The sequence below is a fragment of the Wyeomyia smithii genome, chromosome 2 (genome assembly GCF_029784165.1).
Source record: "Wyeomyia smithii strain HCP4-BCI-WySm-NY-G18 chromosome 2, ASM2978416v1, whole genome shotgun sequence".
Lineage (NCBI taxonomy): Eukaryota > Metazoa > Arthropoda > Insecta > Diptera > Culicidae > Wyeomyia > Wyeomyia smithii.
The window spans coordinates 70,805,981-70,828,628 of NC_073695.1; the positions used below are offsets into that span (position 1 = coordinate 70,805,981).

The following is a 22,648-nucleotide window of genomic DNA, read 5'->3' on the forward strand; positions in this document are numbered from 1 at the left end:
TATTATTATTTATAACGTTTTAACGTCTCAGCATCCAGAAATGCACTGTTAGATAAAATTTCAGCAAATACTAGAGTTGCAATTCTCTCTATTATTTGTTTTAATGGAATATAAGAATACCGTAGTCCAACGTCATGCGGTCGTGTCTTGAATACCACCCTCCTACTTTTTTTTCCATTACTTTGGCAAACGTGTATATTTTAATAATGATAATAGTGAGTATTTTATTACCATAGAACGATTTTTTTAGAATAAAAATACGAACTCTTGTATGCAGATTCTGGGGACAGCGGAAAAGAAAATAAACCATCGATGCTACCAGAAAGCAGCCGTACGGAGAGTGATGTCATCGAGCTGTGAACATTATATTTGTTACGATCTTGCATAAACTTTTATCAGTTTTGATATATTTTAAAAGAGAACTGAACAAAGCAGAATAATACGCATAAAAGTTAGAATGTCAGTGTATCAAACATGAAAAAAGTTGTTATGAATTACATATACATATACTGCCGCTCTTCGGCAAGTGGAGACAACGTCGATTGAATTTTTTGATTAATTTTCGGTTATTTTGTGTCGGCATGGCTTGTTCTAGTAAGTATTCGTTATAAATTGGTTAAATTGAGTATGTTCAATTCAATGGGCCTAAAAAATTACATAAAATATATTTTTCTATTAATATGACAGCAATGTGACTGACATACAGCATGACATATGTGACTGACATGCGAATAATTTTCGATCTGATCAACCAATTATTTGATAACCAGGTAACGAAAAGTGTTGCACCAGGTTATCAGGCAACTTCGGCTGCGGTTCTCTTCGGTAGGTTTTCTACGGCCTTCTAATGCAATACCCCTCGAAGAATACTGCTACTGAAATAGTTCGATACCACACTTTTCCCATTGTTTTGTCATAATCATCAATTATTTATTACCCCTTTTCCTGTGTGTTCTGCCATATTGCATCACCAGACATCTAAACTTTGATTTCAATTCAACATTTATACTTGAAACTATTAAATATGGTTAGAGAACAGATCGATCATCAATATGCTATACAGTTGGTAGCCGTGCATGCAGTTAATAAGTAATAAGAGATAGATTTCTCCGCGGGAGATGGTTTATAAAAAAATGTGCAACAAGAGGGTATGGTAGTATAGGTTTGTTTAAAAATTACGTCCACATTTTAGGGAAAAGAGGGAGGTTTTAAACATGTGTGATAAAACGAGTGAGTAGTATGCGAAACAGTGCGACATGCGAGTAAATTATTAAATTTATGTAATATGAGTATGATTAGATTTTGTTTCAGAGTAAGCATTACCATCGCATAGTATGGTTCAAAAATGGACACTTCAAGACATCAGTGAGACAAACAAAGTTTGATTTTTAAAATTATACGAATGAAGTTTACTATTATACTATTTTTTTATAAACTTGAGATGATTTTAAACACATTTCCACAAAAAAAAAAACAAAAACATCAAAAATCGATATGGAACGGATATGCGAAGAGCATCAGTATACTACATATATTTTTTAGATAACTTTATTACAAAACTCTTAGTAAGACTATTAGTTTCTAGGTAAAGTATGCTGAAGAGGAATAAAAACAATACCGTTACACTTCTACTTAACTGCCACTAATTTACAAAAAATATCACTGATACTGTATGATTTCTCGCTCTCTAAATGAACCATGTTAGCGATATAAACATGCAAATACGTAGAGCGTATAGGCTTAGAAAAAAAAGATGTATTCTGGATACTTTCTTGCCTTTTATAATTATTTCACTATTTTCATTTATTACTGCTGACGTCATATGAACTATATCAAAGCGTTTTGTCAAAAACCAAGAGTTTTTGAATTTGTTGTCTAAAATAAAGTCTTCACTAAGGCGACAAGACACAACTTCACCTTTTTTTTAATTCTAGGAAAGACGTAGTTATTCTGAGTTTTAGTACGTATTGCCGCTTTTTGTTCAGAAAGTCTGTTGGCCACCTGCTCCAAATTGTTTTGTCCATGCCGTAACAACTTTTTGATCTGATATAGCGCATTTTCAAACGGATAGGATGATATTGAGGGCAGTGGTCCAAACCTATTCACATCTTCAACTATGTGTTCTAAGTTATGGACATTACTGGTTAGGTATTCTTCTCCATATATATTTTTGAATTCAATGATGTAGCGTTCAAAAGTTTGTTGCGCTATCGGTCGGTAATCTTTATAGATGCTACATGAACAAATTGTAACAGCTACAAAAAGGAGCAAAAAGTGTTCGTACACATGGCTACTCAGAATATCTTCTAAAACAACAACACCAACATAGTTCAGAAATGATCTCCATTCTACGCCTTTCCAAAACGCCAAGCAGTCCATTCCCCGCATGGAACGATGTATTTCCGAAGGTAATCGGGTTTCTAAAATCATTTTGTCGAGGTTTTCTATGTCACCAGAACATAGTTTTCCTGCGAATCCTAGTGTACCATCTCGCCATCCTATGAGGCATCGCTTCATTATACCTAGCTCCAACAGATGAAGAGAATCCGCTACAATGAAGTCTTTTATCATATTTAAGCCGGGTATTCTTAATAGTGGTGTATCTTCCTTGTGATGCCTGCCGTATTCCTTCATACGGAATTTCTTATCAGTTCGCAGAGTACAGTTCAGACTTGGAAAAATGACGGTTCGGGAAATATATGAATACTCTCCTTCAATCGTGCATTTATGGCATCCATTAATTCCATTGAAGTTCGTTACACCTTGAATTCAAAAGTTTGATAAAAATAAATTACAAGAGCAGATTGGGTAAAAACTTTATCTGGGACTATACTGTTCTCTTAGTACGATCATCTTTATACAAACAAAACCAAAATTCGAAATATCATGCTAATCTTTACCTTTAATAAACGCACGAGCGGGAGAATCACATATAATGCTTCTTATTCTCATTTTAATTGTATGTTCGTTTACAGAAATTCCTCTCGGCAGGATGTCAACTAGTTCATCAACGAAAGGTGATAAAAAATCTGTCAAACTTTTCGGTTTGACTTTTCCCAAAAATATCCCTACAGCCATTGGTGGAATATGCTGCATTTCATGTATGTTAAAAAGTATAGGCCAAAATTGGAACCTTGAACTTCTATGGATCGGTAGTCCATCTATATTGACATTGAGCTCTATTTGAATATCCTCGGAAAGATGTCTAAAACAGTTTTTCGAACACACCTCGAGCCCTTGGTGCCAATACTGACCACCCGGAACAGTTTTAATTTACCTTCCTATCTGCTGAGGCGTTTCCAAAAAAGTACGTGGGTCTAGTGGAATATTGACATCACCATATTCTTGTCGAATTATCTTTAGAAGCTCTCTCAATGCACGATGTGTAATGTTGAAATCGATTGCCCAAGAACGTAATCGATCAGAAATTGAATTCGAATTGAAGCTTTTCGAGTTTTCTAACTTATTTGTTTCGAACGATCCAATAACATCGGAGTTTATAGATGTTTCTGGCTCAAACAGCTCCTCGGCTAGGCTTGTTGAACTTTCGCTTGATTTTGAAGCTATTTCGTGCCCCGACGAGCCTATATTTCACAAAAAAACCAAATCAAAAACCAATTTTTAAAAGCAATGTCATTTACTTACTCGGTGAAGATTCCACTTCGGGTTGTTTTTTTTTTTCCGGTGTATATTTTCTATTGGTGTTTTCTCCTCTCAATGCTGTTTCCAGAAATTTTTTATACTCGTCACGTTTATTTTTAACGTTTCTGTAAAATGTACCACTCCGTTTGTACTTTTTATAAATATTTTTATTCATCGTGTTTTTTTGTATTGCTTTAAATTTTAAACAAATGTAGCTTGATAATAAGTAACAGTTGCCAAGTAATAAATTATGTAGTGTTGAGTATTAGCATTGGGAAAAATTCAGGAAAAAATCCATTTAATTGAATTCTGTCTGTTCTTTTTTTTCTGTCTATTCTTTTGTAATTGACCAAATTGTATCAGCAATCGACTCGTCTAGATCGATCTTCTCTATTTTGTTGAAATTTTACAATATATTTCTCATATTTCTACGACAAACCTTGATTTTCTTGTATATTCTGAAAATTGCGCATAAATTTGTTGCGTCTGTTCAATCCAAATATTCTGGCATCGCTGACCATTGCTGAATCGCTGTTCAGTCTTCAGCAGGGATATCAGATATGCAGATTTGTCTGCAAAATGCAGAATTTTAGAGTTCGATTGCAAATTTTTATTGATTTGCAGATATTTGCAATTTTTTCATAGTTTCTGCAGATTTTTGTCAGTGTCTTCTTATATTTGCGCAGACTTTCTCAAAATGTGTGCATATATTTGCAGACGCAGACATTTTTCAAGAACATATGGCATCTCTGGTCTTCATTGTTATTCCGCAGCTTCAAACTCCAGTGTCTTTTCGTTTATTGGTTCTTTTTTCGTTGTTTTTTTTTTTGGCAAATAAACTACAATTTACGTGATGCAAGGTTATTTTAAATATAAAGTCAGATCAACCTATGCGCTAATTAGTGAAAATCTTCGATTTACAGGACATTACTTCTGTGTGGTACAAACCGTCGACGCCAGTAAGCCAGTGGTAACTGTGGTTCCGCATCAATGGATTGACGGAAAATTTCTTCTCTGGCCTCCTAAAAAACCCGATCGCCTAAGAAAAACTGCGTCTTCAAAACCAGAATCTAACTGAGGTAAGATTCCTTGTGTAATCAAAAGGCAGTACATTCCAACATTTGATGAGGCAGAAAAGGAAGCTGCATTTCTATCTGACAACAACGGATACCTCCGATACACCTGCACCACCAAAGAAAAGGCTGAAAAAAGCAACAACATCAATTCAAGAATTTGACTTAAACCATTTGCTAGAAAACGAGGGTTTGTAGCACATTATGTTGTATCATGTCTAAATAATTTTACATTTTCATTTTCAAGTACTTCAACGACGTTTGTTACCATCGAAAACACATCTGCGTTAAGTGTTGATAATTTGGTTTGCGAACCCATAGAAGGATTCGAAACAGAGCAACCAATTGCTACTTCTTATACGCTACCCGGTCCCAGTACTGCAATTATACACCGGAGTGAAGATCGTGCATTTGACCCACTATTTGACCGCGATGAACATGTGAGTAACTATATCGTCGGCTTTGTGCAACACTGGCACAACATAAAATTTTGCATTGTTTAGTTTTTGATGGTAAACGATGCAAAATCTAGTTAAGTTTCATCCCACGAAACCTGGTTTCCAAATTCCCGAAAAATCCAGAGCTATGAGTAGAAGTGCCTTAGCTGCACAAATCGAAATTTCTCCATAAAGTTAGTAGAAATAAGGTTTTAACTTGGACAACGTGCTCATAATATGTGCATAATAGACCCAAAAGTGGTCAATGAGGATTGATAATTTTAAACTTCAGAGTTTTCTTGAAAATCGAAAACATGAATTTTCGACGCAAATTTTCAAACGCGTATTCCTCAAAACTGATTTTTGAGTTGTGCCAGTGTTGCACGAAACCGACGATATGAAGAGCGACTCATACATAACATTACATTTTAGGGCTCTTCCTCTCAGTGCATTTTCACACTCACAGATATTTTTTTTATGTTTTTAATGGATTGCTTTTTGAGCACCTGTACGGTAATTCTCTTTAGGAATGAGATTTTAGAGACATCAATTTATAATAACATTTACGTAGTTTTCTTCCCATACATTTTTTGTCTAAAAGTGTATTGTTTTTTATGAAGCGATAACATTACTGTCTACATTTTAGCCGAAACCGTTGTGACTGAATTTGCAGTTTTGTGACGAAATTTGGCGAGGGGGATGGTGAGGGTCAAGTCAAGCTACATAGCAATTATGAAGCTAGAAAAAAAAACAGTTTAAATATCAACTTCTTTGTAAATCTAAGATTTTATGCTTGAATTCTTACTGATACTAGATATGATGAAATAATTTTGTTTATTTTGTTTTTTTTTTAATTATTATTTTGTTTCTTCTTAGCCTTTTTATACTTTCTTGTCTTTTAGTATTTATTAATGATACAATGTAACATACATGCATTGGCAATAGAAAAATAATGTTATAAAGCTACGTCATTATCTAAGGGGGGTCTGCAACTTTGTGACGAAATGCTACGTTTTGAGGGCCCACCTGGGTTGAGTTGGGGGTCGGTGGTGAAAAAAATAAAAAAGCTACATCATTTACGGGATGCTGCCTTATGTTGTGCGAGGGTTGATAGCAAAAGGCATTCGAAATTACTTCCATCTAATCCAACTTTATCTTTATGTGTGTCGGCAGGTAACAATGAACGACGTTATGCAAAAGATTGACATGGCAAAAAACGAAATTATTTCTACTGTGCAGCAGACGATGGAAAGTTTGGTTACCAGAACTATATCAGTTATAAAAAGTGACTTCGACACTAAAATCCTGCATTTGCAAAATTCAATACGGCCAACAAGCGTTGTATCAAAGAACTTTTCATTTTCATTAGTTTGCACTATCGAACAATTACAAGAGCTGGATTCGAAGCTCGAAGATCATCTATACACAGAAAACGTGGTAAGTGCAGATTGAGTAAAATTGTAATTATTTATCATAGAAGAACCTAAAAATATTAACTTCAACAAATCTAGCTGTTCAACTTTAAAAATGTGTATAACTTTCTCAACACATCTTTCAATACTTTCCAGAAAAAATATATGATGGACAAGATAAGCAATGTTGCAGATACAGTCAATGGGCAAAATACATGCTACGAGCTTGTTGATCATTTTTTTGATCGAAAGCTAATGTTGAAATGTTCATGGACCGGTGCAAGCAAAAATGAAAACCCAAAATGTGCACTACGTTTGTATAAAAACGTTCTCAACACATTTTTCGAAATCGTCAAGGGTATCAATTCAAGCTTTAACGTCAAATTGATGGAACATTTTTTCAAGTCAGTCACGAGAAATTCTAAGAAGCGTTGTGAAGCCAAGGGGTTGCGCTGCTCGACCGTTCACCGGAGATCAAAAAAAAAGATCACTTCCGTTGCAAGTAATTTATCTGTTATATATATATATATATATATATATATATATATATATATATATATATATATATATATATATATATATATATATATATATATATATATATATATATATATATATATATATATATATATATATATATATATATATATAAGCAAACAGCGACACAGAAGAAAAAAGTGATAGTGAAGATTGAGCATCTGTTACGTTTTCGCCTAGTTTTAAGTTATCTTTTATTAATTATTTATTTTATGCTAAGCTTGATCTGTAATTCGTTATTCTGTATGTAACTTAAGAGTAGAAGCAGGACAAAAAAGATTCAACACTATGTATTTCTGCTGAATGTACAAAATCGAAATGTTTGTTCTAATAAAAGGCTTTTTTTATGGCACACTATAATTTATTTTATTAGTTTTGTTGCTTCCCAGTAGGGCGCTGTGTACTCAGTACTACTGATGAATTAAATTGAATTTTGTGTTATTCGTGTTATAAAGGATTCAGGCTTGATTCAATGTACGCAACGTCAAATAGCATGCACACGCTGATAGATGCACTAAGTTTGTGTTTGTCTGATTAATTGTTGCTGACTGCTTTATTGATATGATTGTTTTCACCTTGTAATCTATTCAGACGAACCACCCACATGCATACAGTCACTTTAATTATTTTAATAATTACTACTAATTACTAATTTACTCATAAACAATACCGTTACCCAATAGTCACCTTAGTTGAGTACTAGCTTATTAATAATTAGTTCAGTCGAATTCCGCTTCATAACATAAGCTTAAAAAGCTGTAAAATAACGAAGTTGTTTGCTGGGAAATTTAGAAAAAAACCTTTATACTGCAATAAACCCAACAAACGACGCCTTTAAAAGGAGGTTTCATAAACATGTTGATCTAACCTTCGCGTCTATAAGCGTTGAAAAATTGTATCTTGAAAGATTTCAAACGCATGTATGCAGCACTTAAACAACACATGCCAAATAACAGTTGCCGGGTTGCCGTTTAGTACACTCAATGAGCTTTTATTAGGCGAAAACGCCGCTGATGGAGGAAACCTTTGAAGCGCTTTAACGCAGCACATATTTGTTAGTGTTGCTTGTAATTTTTTGCAAACCTTTGGATAACTTCTATTCAGCTAGAGTTCCACTATTGAATAAGTACATGAACAAAGGATGGTGAAACATTTGTACAACAAATAATTCAACGTGTTGCTTATTCAGCACCGGTTGCTTCTATACTGCTTTTATTCCACATTTGCTCTCTTAACGGCTTCCAAATTGTTCCTTGGGAAGTTTTGTGGCTTAATAATACAACGTAGAGCTATGCCTATTTTTGAAAGTATTTGAGAACACGTTATTATTGAGCACTCCTTTTTGGCTTTAAATGTGTGGCTTAAGTAAAACAAATTTCGAATTTGGCCCTATGCTGCGTTTGGCTCAGATTTTGACAGTTCGTTTGGCTCACAACATTCTCTCTATCTATTTCTTCATCTAAGTTTTGCTAGTGCAAATTGACTTGTGCGATGTTTATACTGACAGTGGCAGCTTTTCAGTGGTTCCAGCTCGTATCAACTAGCTGGCATCTCTATCCGATTTGCTTTGCTTTATCGCAGCTAACATCGCAGCGGTTCTACGATGTGTGGGCTCCACTGACACTGACAGACAGCATAACATAGCGTATGAAAAGTGGCGGTGTTCTCGTGTACACATTGAGATGTTAGCCCTTGTAACATGGCGCGATGTCAGCTAGCTGGTCCGTATGCATTAGCGAACCTATACATTAGAGAAATGACAAGGCACTCACCGTTAAGGCAACTGTCAACATCAAAACGGATAACGGCAATGCAAAATTATACAGATCGCCCGTTTTGATGTTGACAGCTGCCTTAACGGTGAGTGTCTCGGCGTCTCTCTGGTGTATAGGCTGACTAGTATGCATAAAAGAATATCGATACAAATATCGCGGTTTTCAGTATCGATACGGTCGAGTATCGGACGACTGTGTATCGTTCCAAAAATCGAAATATCGTCTTAAAAGTATCGATATTTTCGATACCGATACAATATCGCCCATTGCTACTGCGGATGACGTCCGTTCAAACTCCGACAAAACTGCTCGCGGATTTTTCGCGTGCACCGAGTGTCACTTTTGTCTCGTCAAATTCTAGCCGCAGTCACCGCGAGAGTGAATATAACGCCAGGAAAAAACAACGTTTTAGTGGTTTTACCATTGCTGGTAAGCATAAAAATAGCTTACGTACATTGTGCGATAACCATACGCAATTCAAAACTGCGCGTTCGCAAAAACAAGCTATGCTGAAGAAAATCGACGGCTAAATTCTTCTCACTTCGCGTGTTCAACATTCGACACATTTGGGAAGAAAAGCCCTTTTGTTGTTGTGCTCTGTCTTCGAAGCGGTAGCCTTGTGTCTTAAAAAAAGGAATTTTGGATTTACTACAGGGGAGTAGCCTTCGGAACTGCTTGCAATTCGAGCTCATCAATGGCATCACCGCTAGAACATTACGTGAATCACGTCCGCACTATGAGCAGTGCCGGTAATTTACTTGGTGATATAGAAATTTGGAAGCTGCGATATTTATTTTAAGTCTATTCTACAGGAAGCTTTCGTGAATTGGTGGAATATCTGCTGGAATCAACAGAACTGCTGGCGAAGAACGGGAACATCTTAGATAATGTGTTGGAAACACTAGATATTCAGCAGCATTCGTTGGGAGTGCTGTTCGTGCTGGTGATCAAATTCAGCGAACCGAATGTAAGAGATTCGATTCCTGCTCACGCTATGGTATCGTCTAAATTGTATCGCTTTTTTTTAGAATCACGACGACGCAGAAAATGTGCTTCGGGTTGTGAGAGAGTTTATCACACTATGCAACGGAGAACAAGTCAGATTTGCTACGCAACCATGTAAGTTTCTATCTAATGCACATATTTTGATAGCTTTAGCTAATAGTCTGCTTTGCTGGTTAGATTTCGAGCTTTGTCACCAATTTACTACAGCTTTGGTGAAAAACAAACAATACACAATTCAGGGCATTCAGGTGCTTGCGTTGGCAGTGGAGAAAATCAGACTATACGACACTCAGCTTACCCCCGTCCACGCCGATTTGTGTCAGCTCTGTCTGTGCGCAAAAGTGTTCAGTCCGGCGTTGCGCTTTTTGGACATGGATATCACAGCTATTGCGACTACCGACGATAGCCATCACGATACCAAGTACTTTCTGCTGTATTACTACTACGGTGGAATGTTGTACGCGGCGGTGAAAAATTACGAACGGGCACTGTACTTCTTCGAGGTAGCGGTTTCAACACCAGCCCTAGCCATGTCGCACATAATGCTGGAATCATACAAAAAGTACATCCTCATTTCCCTAATATTGCACGGGAAAGTCGTTGCTATCCCGAAATATTCCTCCCAGGTCATCTCGCGGTTTATGAAACCCTTGAGCCATGCCTACCATGACCTCTCCAGTGCATACAACAGTTCCAACAGCGACGAGGTGCGGCTCATCGTCAACAAATACCGGGACTCGTTCATCCGCGATACGAATATGGGTCTGGTGAAGCAGGTCGTTTCTTCACTATATAAAAAGAACATCCAACGTCTAACAAAAACCTTCCTGACGTTGTCGCTAGCGGACGTGGCCAGCCGGGTGCAGCTGTCTGGACCGGCAGAAGCGGAAAAGTATATCCTAAATATGGTGAGTGGAGAACTTATACGTAATTTACTTAACTTTATAAAAAAATAGTACTTTAACTCCTTGTATTCGTTTTCCTGTGTGGTTAGAGCTCTTTTAGCTTATTTAAAATGCAGTGGTGAGTACTATTCCGCTAACTCGCCAATTTACTAATTGATGGCACTAACATTCACTAAACGGTTTCATTAATGCTTGAGTCGATTATCGAAACTTTCAACGTCTCTTAAGATTTGTGAAATGTTGATGACGTGCCGAAAAATGTTTCAAATTATAAACAGAGCAACATATAGAATTATATTACAACTAAAAAAAAAGTATGTTAAAGCTAACAATCTCCCAGTTGGTCTTAAGTTACGTGCTGGCCTAACAAACTAGTCGTCGTAGGTTCGAGTCTCGGCTCGGGAGAGACTGCTAGTGTCAGTATGATCGTAGCGCTAGCCCCGCAATTGTCCTGTACACTACATCAGTTGGCTGCGAAGTCTATGTAAGTCTCTAAAATAAAAGATAAAAAGTCTATGTATAATAAACAGAAAGTCAAGATCTGAATCGGAATATAGCACCAAGGCTTTGCTTTTAGGCCAATAAAAATCCCAACGTTCGTTAATTCATTTGCTTATATAAACACCGCTTTGGGTCGTTTGTAAATAAATGATAAGCATATCAGTTACCCTCAATAATGATATTACCGATAATGTGAAGTGCAGTGCGGAATACAGCAAACTCAAACATAACTAAGATCGCTGATAAATGTGCAAATAAAATTCAGATGAGGCAATAAAAATAGTACGGGATGTTAATATTTTTTCAACCTGTACAATCAAAATCTTATCAATTGATATAAAAATTTACTCAACCCTAAGATTCATTTCTCTTATGGGATTTTTTTTATATATTTTCTTCCGCTCGATTTCGCGATTTACTGCATCAAAATAACGTAAACAAAACGAGTGAGAGTTATATCTCTTCACTACACTAGAGAACCTGTATGTTAGAGAATCGCCAAGGCAATCACCGTTAAGGCAACTCTCAACATCAAAACGAATAACGGCAATGCAAAATTATACAGCTCGCCCGTTTTGATGTTGACAGTTTCCTTAAAGGTGAGTGCCTTGTCATTTCTCTAATATACAGGTTCCCTAATATCCCTTGTACTTCACAAGCACAAATCATCTCTCACTCGTTTTGTTTACGTTTAGACATACGACCTTATCACAAAGTACTCCAGAATTAATAAATATATCAACCTTTTCTATATTTTCAGATCAAATCAGGAGAGATTTTTGCCTCAATCAATCAGAAAGATGGAATGGTAGTTTTTAAAGACGATCCGGAGAAGTACGACAGTCCCGATATGTTCAACAAGGTGCAACACGAAATCAGCCGTGTAATGGACCTCAATAAGCAGATTCTCAAAATGGAAGAGGATATAATGCTCAATCCAGTGGTTCGTATCAAAACAGCGTTGAAAATATTACCCTGAAGTTCTGCAACTTATCGGCACTCTTTTTTTTTTCTACAGTACATTAAAAAATCGATGGGCAATCAGGACGACGATATTCTGGGTGGCCAACATTCGAAGTCTTTTTCAGGGTAAGAAAGTTGTACGTTCGGTCCGCTGACTCCCACTATCACTTGACGATATTTACAGTGATCCTGCCGAATAATGCAGCCAGCGGGTGGAATCAACCCAATCGACTGACAACACCGCAAGCTAACAGTAGTTATGTAGCTAAAAGCAAAGACCTACAAAACTGCAACAATGAGAACGCTAAAGTTAAAGGATCCCCCGATCTGCAGTGTGACCTGCAGTGCAGATCATATTTAAAAAAAAATAGAAAACAGCAATCACTCATACAGATACAAACACTCATTCACCAGAGAGAGAGAGATAGAAAAAACAGCTAAATTTTTTAATTACAATACGCGGTAAGTCATCGTTCAAAGCAAAATCTTCTGTTGTTGCTGTTGTGAAATTACTACACTAAGACAAGCTTTTGAAGCCCAGTTGAACAATAGACCAGTCGGGCACTCACAAAATAAAGTAATTGTAGCATGAAACACTAACACAGTGCACTGCTGTTGGAATCTGGATCCCCGGGCAGAATGAGCTTCAATGTGAAAAATAAAATGTTAAACGAAAGCTTTGTTACGAAATGAAAACGAAACAAGAAAAAAACCCATCGTGTGATTCACTAAATCTAGTTCTTTCGAGGATCAAACAGTGGATGAGGTTCAACTTGAAGAGCGAAAGAACTAGTGAGCCAGTTGTCGAGGGGGCGTTCCAAATATAACACTGTATGATGTTGATTTGCTTGATCTGAGAGTGAAAAGATAGAACGGTACAACGCAAGGTGTGTGAGCCAAAAATGGTGTGCGAGTTGTGAGGCGTGATTGTTTTGTGTTTTGAGAATCTGAACTAGGATGCGCGATCGGTACGAAGGAGATTTTTTTCTCAAAGAATTCTCTCAATAAAATCATGGAAAATATTGCAACGGATGTTTATTGTCTCAGATACTGCTGACCTGGGAGGGAGAAACGGATACGAAGCTGTGTGAGCAGAGTTGCCAATAATTTTTTTTTTTTAAACTGGAAGGATTCTGAAAAAAAACAGGATTCGGAATAAATTTAAAAAATAGCAAACAAATTAATTGTGAGAGTTTTTCTGTGATAATTACTGAATCCAGCATCAGTTTTAAAAACAACAACTAAAGAGAACTTCGTAAAAAATTCCACATTTTAATTTAAACTGTTTTATTTTAAGCTCAAAATTTCTTAAAATTATGGACTGAAAAATTCCCTTTACAGCAGCAAAATTCAAAGTTACGCAAGCAATAAAACAACAATATCGCACGCTAGCCTGGGGGGGGCTAATGCGGTCTCGATCAACTAGATTTGTTGAGAGAATACGTTATCGATATTGTTTTTGGCACATTTTGCATGTTGTAGGATAAGTACAACGATACACCGTGCCCCAGTGCTGGGTCGAGAAAATTTCCAGCTTGAAAAGACCCTCGACCTGATCAGGAATCGAACCCGACATCACAACCGTGTGGGAGATCTAGCCGACCGACATTGCTAGCCGCAGAACCACGGGGACCACGTTACGTTACGCAAGCAATCTATCTCAAATTTGGGAAAATAAAGTTGTTTCATTCACTTTATCTTTTAACAAAAGTACTGCTGCAACATTTTTTGACGTTGACTAACGTCTATATCGAAGTTAGGCCCCTGAATTTGAAAATCTAGTTATTCAACCAGGGAAACCCAGAGAAAAGTGGTCAGGTTTTGAGCGCTTATTTTGCAGTCATCTATAATCAGGTTTTCAAGGTTTTGGCATCAATCGATCAGAAATTCTTTTACGGTTAAATTTATGTAACAAAAACAAACTATTGTTTGAGATACACTATTGAAAAATTGGTAATTAATATCGATTGTCTAAATCATACCGCGCAGCCAATCACTACCTCTCTTCCCAAGCACAGTCGACACTAACGGATACAATCGATCTGACTTTGTTGTTATTGTTGTCACTTTCTGTTTCCGATGTTTATGCTGCTGCTAGCGGAAAAAACCTTGCAAATATGCATCTTTTTGTTGGTGTTAATTTTACGACAGCGGCCGGCGCCCCATCATTCTGATTCCAAAACCGCACCAGTGACATGCGGACGCTAGATGATAGCAGCTGAAAGGAGAAAATACAAAAGAGTACCGCTCATCTCGTGCCGGTTTCACCCGTAATGCTGGACTAACCAGTAAACGAGAATAATCGGCAACTGGTACCTTTTGGTGCCTCGAAATTTTGTTACAGAAGTTTTGTAAAAAGAAGCGTTGCAATTCCCTCTACTATTTGCTTCAATGGAATATAAGAATACGGTAGTCAACGTCATGCGGTCGTGTCTTGAATACCACCCTCCTACTATTTACGTAACATCAGTAAAGTTTAAATTTCAATTATTTCTAGCAATCTCTTGAAAACTATATTTTGAAACTGCTACCCAACAGAAAACAAACTGAAGATTTTTTTCATGATCTGGTAAGACCCATTTGTTTGTTTTTATTTCAACCATGCTATGCAGTTCTTATTTTGGCCGTGTTTCGTGTGAGAAGATAAAATAACTAAAATGCTATTATAATCGCAGGGATTGGCCAAATCACAAGAATCAATAAAACCGTCCCACACGTGCTAGTTTATAACAACGAATGACATTTATTTTGCCTTTTCTCTTCACTAAGCATAGAGTTGGTTATGGTATAGATTGGTAATCATAAGGTGGTTCATCAGGGATATGGCAAATCATGACAGTTCTTCCCCCCTGGGAGAGAATTCTGCTTAATTTACTAGAGTTAGTAAGTTAGTCACAACTTTATAGATTCAGCCTACGCGGAGGTCGCCGCTCGCGGATCGATCGACGAACACTATCGGGAGCAATTTCGACATTTGTTTTGGGTTGGGCGTTCCGTTTGCCGTTTGAGTCTAAACCTGCTTCAGCAGTCCCCCCTATAGTACTGCAAGGTGTTGTTGGTCCACAGCGTCCAAAGTCTCTTGTAGAATAAGCGTCTTCGTCGGAGTCGTCAGAAACTATAGTTGAATCTGTGTCAAGTTCTGTTTTCGGCTGAAGTGCATCCGTGTTTGCTCGAGATGGTGTTGCTGCTTTACAACGTCTTGTGATGTCAGTTGGGATCTGGATCGCCGGTTGCGCAGTTTGATTCGCGGGTCCTGGTTTCAGCTGGTCAATATGTCGTTTCCACATTCTTCCGTCATCTAATTCGATCATGTAATGGAGTCTTCCTATCTTTTCGGCAACCTTACCAAACCTCCATTTCTCGGAAATCGATAAGAAAACTCGAGCAGCTACTCTATTATTGATTGTGAACGAGCGCACCACTTCCTCTCCCCCTCGGAGATAGTTTGGTTTATCCCCTCTCGGTATCATTAGATCAATCCTTGACTTGAGCTGCCTTCCGAACACTAACATTGAAGGACTTTTTCCTGTAGAAGGATGCACCGTTCTTCGATATGCCATTAGTATCTTTTGTAGCTCAACATGAATCTCGGAACGTGGACACTTTAATGCCTTGATTTTATCCTTGAACGTTTGAACATAACGTTCCGCTTGTCCATTCGTAGCAGGGTGGTATGGGGCTCCCATTTTATGTACTATCCCGTTCTTCTTTAGGAAGTTTTGAAAGCATTCCGATGTGAACTGAGTACCTCGATCAGTTACCAAGACCGACGGAAGTCCAAAAGTGGCGAAATATTCCCTCATTCTTTCGATGGTTGTCTCCGTGGTCATATCCGGTATAATCTTCACTTCAGGCCGTTTACTATGTGCGTCAACTATAATTAAGAAGTTCAGCCCCATGAATGGTCCAGCGAAGTCTGCATGAATCCTTTGAAATGGTTCTGAAGGTCGTTCCCAACAGTGTACCGCGACCTTACGAGGGTTTGCTCTAACACGAGCACAAGCTGTACAGTTTCGAGTTGTTTCCTCAATATGCTTGTCAATATTCTCCCACCAACAATACGATCTCGCGAGAGATTTCATACGTGAAACACCAAAATGACCACAATGCAGCTCTTACAAAACACGGTCGCGCAACAGAAAAGGAATATAAACCCGGATACCTCTCATTAAGCATTCGCCATGCATACTGAACTCGTTCTGATCAATGCCGAATCTTAAACGACCTTCAACGGCTCTTCCAGTTTTCAGTCCTTGAATCAGTTCCCTTACACTCTTGTCTCTGCTTGTTAACTCTCCAAGCTCTTGCGCGTTCACTGGGAGTGTTTCAATCTGATTGATTTGCACAATGTCGACTTCCTCCACTTGGTGGCGATTACTTCAGTCGGTAACAGGTAAGCGTGACATCCCGTCAGCATTTACATGATTCTTCGAAGCACGGTAGCGAATTTCGAAATCGAAAGACTCAAGAAACACGGCATAGTGTTGCATACGCAGCGCAGAAAGTGTTGGTAGTCCTTTATTTGGCGAAAAGATCTGTACAACAGGTTTGTTATCCGTTACCAAGATAAACTTCCGTCCGAAAAGGTACTGGTGGAATTTTTTAACACCAAAAATAATTGCATATGCTTCCTTATCTACCTGGCTGTAGTTTTGTTGAGTAGTATTCAGTGTCTGTGAAGCGTATTGAATTGGTCGCTCACTGCCATCCGGGTAAATGTGGCTCAATACCGCTCCAACCCCGTATGGCGATGCGTCAGTGGCTAACATCAGCGGTAAATTAACGTCGTAGTGGACTAGCACGCGATCCGATTGCATCTCAACCTTAACCCATAAGAAAGCTTGTTCACAATCATCGGTCCACACAAATGGCGTTTTGTCCTTCAGTAGATTGATTAATGGATACAGCTTCGTACTCAAGTTCTTCATGAATCTAGCGTAGTAGTTCACCAGTCCTAAGAATGCACGAACTTGTTCCCGATTTTGCGGACGTGGCATCTTCTGTAATGCTTCTACCTTTTGTTGCATCTTGTGTACTCCATGGCGATCAATGGTGTATCCACAATATTCGATACTGTCAGCAAAGAACTCACATTTGGTTACATTCACACGCATGTTGTGTTCATGGAATCTTTTCAAGACTTCCCGCAAACGACACAGATGGACTTCGTCGTTTGGACCAGTAATTTTGACATCATCCAGGAATACCATCACACCAGGTATTCCTTGAAGAATTTGTGAAATTTCTCGCTGAAAAATGGCAGGTGCGGAAGCAACCCCGTACATCAACCTAGTCGGTTGGTACAGGCCAAGATGGGTATTTAATGTCAGCATTGGTTGATCGTCTGACCGAACTGTCATTTGTAAGTAAGCTTGTGCTAAGTCCAGTTTGGTAAATTTGTCATGTCAGTACTACTAATTAAAGATACGGGAGAACCACTGTCCACTTCAAACTGGACCAGTGATTCACCAACCTTTACCTTGAGGAAAATTCTAGATAAATCTTTGGAGTCATTTTCAATCTTACATACGTCAACAACGTAAACCTGATCGTTATCTGTGCATTCCAGTTCTGAATCGACACTATCATTTAACAGATTGGTCGAATATTTCTTCGATTTGTTCTTGCTTTTAAATTTTTGTTTATGCGGTTCATTGGTGCTGAGACATACTCTCTTTAGATGGCCTACCTCCTTGCACAAACTACAAACTTTATTTTTATGTTCACACTTGTCTGCCAAGTGTGCCTCACTACCGCACCGAAAACAAAAACACTTGTTAGTAGGGTTAGTTACCTTCTTAGCAGCGGTAACTGCTGCAGTATCTCGTCGTGATTGGGAGTTACGGTCCATCAAGTTGACGTCTTGCATACGTTGATTCAGTACTTCGGCCCCCTCGCCAGAAGCCTCCATCGATAGTGCAATCTGCTTAGCCTTGTCGAAGGTCAAATTCTTCTCCTCAATCAACCGGGTGCGAATACGATGATTTCGCAGGCCGAAAACTAACTGATTTCGCAGTCCTTTCGGAAGATATTCACCAAACTCGCAATACTTCACCTCCCGCTGCAGTGCTGTAATGAATTCGGCGATAGATTCCCCTTCTCGCTGCATTCGCTTACTAAATTTCCACAACTCAACCATCTCTAGTGGCTTTGGGTCGAAGTATTCTCCAAGAAGTGTGACTATTTCGTTATATGTTTTGTTTTCAGGTTCGGTTGGAAATAAATTATCGCATAGTACGTCGTATGTTTCTGCGCCCATGAAATGGAGTAACATATTCTTTCGATTCGCCTCAGGTATTCCGAAAATTAGAAGCGCCCCCTCGAATCTCTTCACCCAACGAGACCACTTCGATTTATTTTTATCAAATGTCTCGACCGCAAAACTGGGTGGAATAGCAGCACTTCGTGTAGCAACATTTCCTTCGGATGTCATTATGTGCTCCCTGGTGTACACGACACACTTGAAGGTAACTAACACAACAGTGATAGCAAACAGCAAAACGTACACCGTAGCAGAAGTAAGTGTACGTCAACGTTTTCCTCTGCGAAAACGTAGCAATGTGTGTGTGTAACTTCACTGGTGAGCCCCAATTGGGAACGCCTATCCGGATCTTTCCTCCTCTTCGTATGGTGTTTTCATAGCATCACAACAGGAACTCTGCCACGATTACAGCGTCGCCAACCGGGAAATATGCATTTATTTTTAACGCGGGATTACTAATCCGCTCGTCGCCAATTATTATAATCGCAGGGATTGGCCAAATCACAAGAATCAATAAAACTGTCCCACACGTGCTAGTTTATAACAACGAATGACATTTATTTTGCCTTTTCTCTTCACTAAGCATAGAGTTGGTTATGGTATAGATTGGTAATCATAAGGTGGTTCATCAGGGGTATGGCAAATCATGACAAATGCTGTGGGGAATAAAAAAATATTTAAAAATAATATATCAATCTAAAATATCTTGTAAAATATTTTAAAATATCCATCGGAGCTTGAGTGAATAGAAAATCTGGATAAAACTGGAACGTATATAAAAAAACTGGAAAAATTTTTTTTTTAGTTTTTTTTATATATATAAAAAAACTGGAAAATTTCGGGTACCCACGGCAGATGAGCTCGGCGCAGCTTCTCTCGAGGATGGCTGGACCATGATCCGCACGGCCATTAGGGAATCCGCGACAACGACACTAGGAACAGAGGCGCCGAGTGGCAGAAACGACTGGTATGATGGGGAATGCCAGGCAGCGGTGTCAGAGAAAAACCGGACCTGGGTAAATTACCTGAGGGTAAGGACGAGAGAGAACCTGGTCAAATATAGACGGGCAAAAAACGACATGACCACGATCCTGAGACGTAAAAAGCGCCAGCAAGAGGATCGTGACCATGAAGAGCTAGAAGAGCTGTTCACTGCTAATGAGACGCGAAAGTTCTACGAAAAGGTTAACCAATCCCGTAAAGGCTATGTGCCGCGAGCCGACTTTTGCAAGGATATGGCAGGTAACCTCATCACGAACGACAGCGAGGTGGGCGACAGGTGGAAGCAGCACTTCGATGAACATCTGAATGGCGATGCAACAAACGGAAGCGGAACTGGAACGGACCTGGGAGTGCCAGCAGTAGATGACCGGGTATTAGCTCCCGATCTCCACGAAATTCAGCGGAAGATTGGGAGGCTGAAGAACAACAAAGCCACCGGCAAAGACGGCCTGCCGGGCGAGCTCTACAAACATGGTAAAGAAACGCTTGCTAGAGCACTACACTGGGTCATTTCCAAGATCTGGGAAGAGGAAAAACTGCCGGAAGAGTGGATGGAGGGAGTCGTCTGCCCCATCTATAAGAAAGGCGACAAGCTGGAGTGCTGCAATTATCGTGGCATTACGCTTGTCAACGCTGCATATAAAATACTCTACCAAGTTCTATTCCAACGTCTAACACCTTTAACAAGGAGGTTCGTGGGGCAGTACCAGCCGGGTTTCATGGGAGCGCAACCACGGACCAAATTTTTTCAACCCGACAGATTTTACAAAAATGTCGTGAGTACAACGTGTCCACGCATCACATTTTTATCGACTTCAAGGCAGCCTATGATACAGTTGATCGAGAACAGCTATGGCAGATCATGCACGAGAACGAGGATATCTTCCCGGATAAACTGACGCGGCTGATCAAGGCTACCATGAACCGTGTGATGTGTTACGTGCGTGTCTCGGGGATGCTCTCGAGTCCCTTCGAGTCATGCCGAGGATTGAGACAAGGTGATGGACTCTCTTGTTTGCTTTTTAACATCGCCCTCGAAGGTGTTATACGAAGAGCGGGCATCGACACGAGTGGTACGATTTTCACAAAACGGGTTCAGCTTAACGGCTTCGCTGATGACTTCGACCTAATAGCACGAAACTTTGCGACGGTGGAGGAAACCTACACCAGACTGAAAGCGGAAGCTAAGCGCATTGGACTGCTGATCAATGCGTCGAAAACTAAGTATATGAAGGGAAGAGGCTCCAACGAGAACAATGTCAGCCTCCCACCCCGGAACACCGTAGACGGCGATGAGCTTGAGGTGGTAGACGAGTTCGTGTACTTAGGATCGCTGGTGACCGCTGACAACAACACCAGCAAGGAGATCCGGAGACGCATTCAAGCGGGAAATCGTGCCTACTTTGCACATCGTAAGACAATGAGATCCAATCGAGTGCGCCGCCGTACAAAGTTGAAACTGTACAAAACATTAGTTAGACCGGTAGTCCTCTATGGGCTAGAGACGACAACACTGCTCTCAGAGGACCTCAACGCCCTTGGAGTTTTCGTGGAGTACAGACTGAAGACGGAGAATGGCGTAGACGCATGAACCATGAGCTGCACGCGCTGCTAGGAGAGATCCCCATTGCACACTCACGGAACGCGACGAGAGACAGGACACAACACTTATTGTTCTTACAAAACATAAAAAAGGAATTTGATTTACCTTTTTAGTCGACCGGTTTCGGGCAGCGATCTTGCCCATCAGCTGGACGATGTCCGACTAGTTGCGCATAGTAGTTGTTGTTTTCTATATATCACAATTTCACCACTGTTACAGCTTCGTCAGGTGGAAGAGCGAAGAGAGTATTGGGGGATCATCCTCATTCATTAATGGATTGTCGGCGGTGGTGATGTACATTGATTCCCATGCGTTTAGGTTCGATGTTTTTCGTACATTTTTTAATAATTTTGCATTTTCCCAGTCGATGGCATGGTTTTGGGATATGGTGTGTGCTGCCACGCTCGATTCATTAGCCCGATCGTTGTCAACTGCATTCTTATGCTCTCGCAGTCGCACTTTTAATTTCCGTCGTGTTTGGCCAATGTAAACCGCGGAGCAGTTTTTGCAGGGGATTTGGTAGACACCTGATTTTTCATCCGGGGGTACTTTGTCTTTTGAATTGCACAACAGATCTTTCAAGGTGTTTTCACTTTTGTAAACAGCATAGAAATCATGTTTCTGTAGTACGGATTGGACGGGATTGGTTATTTTTGGGTAAAATGGAAGACTGATTCTATGCTGTTCTTCTTTTTCCGGTTTTAGTGTTGTGCAATTTAGCCTGTGTTTTTTCCGTTGATGTTTTCGGAGAATTTTGTTTACAAAGTCTTTGTCATACCCATTCAACTCAGCAGCTTTATGTATCCTGTTTCTCTCGGTTTCAAAATCTTTTTTGTCCATCGGTATGTTGTATAGGCGGTGTGCCATAGAATGGAATGCTGCTTGCTTCTGGGCGCCGTAATGGTTAGAGTCGGATGTTATGTAGGTATCTGTCTGTGGCTGTTGGTTTTCGGTATATTGAGAATTTCGTTTCCACACTCGAGGGAAGTATTTCTCGGTCGATAGTGCCACCTCGAAGTCACTCATAAAAAGGCCCATTGCACATCTGATCAAAGTTAACAGATTGCGATGGGCCGGACACGTCGCAAGGATGCCGGACGACAACCCGGTTAAAACGACCCTTTTCAGTAACCCCTCGGCACCAGAAACAGAGGAGCACAGCGTACACGATGACTTGATCAGATTGAAAGTGACCTACGAGTGATAAGACGCCTGGGAGCATGGCGCCATACAGCCCAGAACCGAGTTGAATGGAGACGACTTCTTGATACAGCACGAGCCACCCCGGCTCTAGCCTGCTAGGTAAGGTAAGTAAGGAAAATTTTGGGATTGAACTGTTTGACTGGATCACTTGGGAAAAACTACAAGAATCCAGTTTAAACTGGAACATTGGTAACTCTGTGTGTGAGTGTCAAAATGAACCAGAATGAGATGTCATTGACTGTCAATTTGAACCAAGGAAAAAAAGCATTTTTTTGCGAAGAGTATTGTTATAACTGGAAGGTATCGCGTTGCTCGAAAAAATATTCAT

The 22,648-nt window shown here is 39.5% G+C and overlaps 4 protein-coding genes across 4 annotated transcripts; 2 read left to right on the forward strand and 2 right to left on the reverse strand.

Moving 5' to 3' along the window:
• Positions 1-4,933: 4,933 nt before the first annotated feature.
• On the forward strand, positions 4,934-7,804 carry LOC129719673 (uncharacterized). Its single transcript, XM_055671064.1, has 4 exons — positions 4,934-5,155; positions 6,326-6,589; positions 6,721-7,066; positions 7,785-7,804. Exons 2-4 carry the CDS (start codon positions 6,332-6,334, stop codon positions 7,802-7,804), a joined length of 624 nt encoding a protein of 207 aa, XP_055527039.1. The 5' UTR covers positions 4,934-5,155; positions 6,326-6,331.
• Positions 7,805-9,168: 1,364 nt separating this feature from the next.
• Positions 9,169-13,273, forward strand: LOC129723553 (COP9 signalosome complex subunit 3). Its single transcript, XM_055677844.1, has 7 exons — positions 9,169-9,625; positions 9,689-9,843; positions 9,905-9,995; positions 10,059-10,789; positions 12,048-12,230; positions 12,306-12,376; positions 12,435-13,273. The coding sequence occupies exons 1-7, from the start codon at positions 9,571-9,573 to the stop codon at positions 12,448-12,450; spliced, it is 1,302 nt and encodes a 433-aa protein (XP_055533819.1). The 5' UTR covers positions 9,169-9,570; the 3' UTR covers positions 12,451-13,273.
• Positions 11,153-19,054, reverse strand: LOC129723554 (uncharacterized). Its single transcript, XM_055677845.1, has 2 exons — positions 18,045-19,054; positions 11,153-11,278 (listed from the first exon to the last, which is right to left on the reverse strand). Exons 1-2 carry the CDS (start codon positions 18,681-18,683, stop codon positions 11,267-11,269), a joined length of 651 nt encoding a protein of 216 aa, XP_055533820.1. The 5' UTR covers positions 18,684-19,054; the 3' UTR covers positions 11,153-11,266.
• Positions 19,055-21,330: 2,276 nt separating this feature from the next.
• Positions 21,331-22,155, reverse strand: LOC129719674 (uncharacterized). Its single transcript, XM_055671065.1, has one exon. The coding sequence runs from the start codon at positions 22,153-22,155 to the stop codon at positions 21,331-21,333; it is 825 nt and encodes a 274-aa protein (XP_055527040.1).
• Positions 22,156-22,648: the final 493 nt, after the last annotated feature.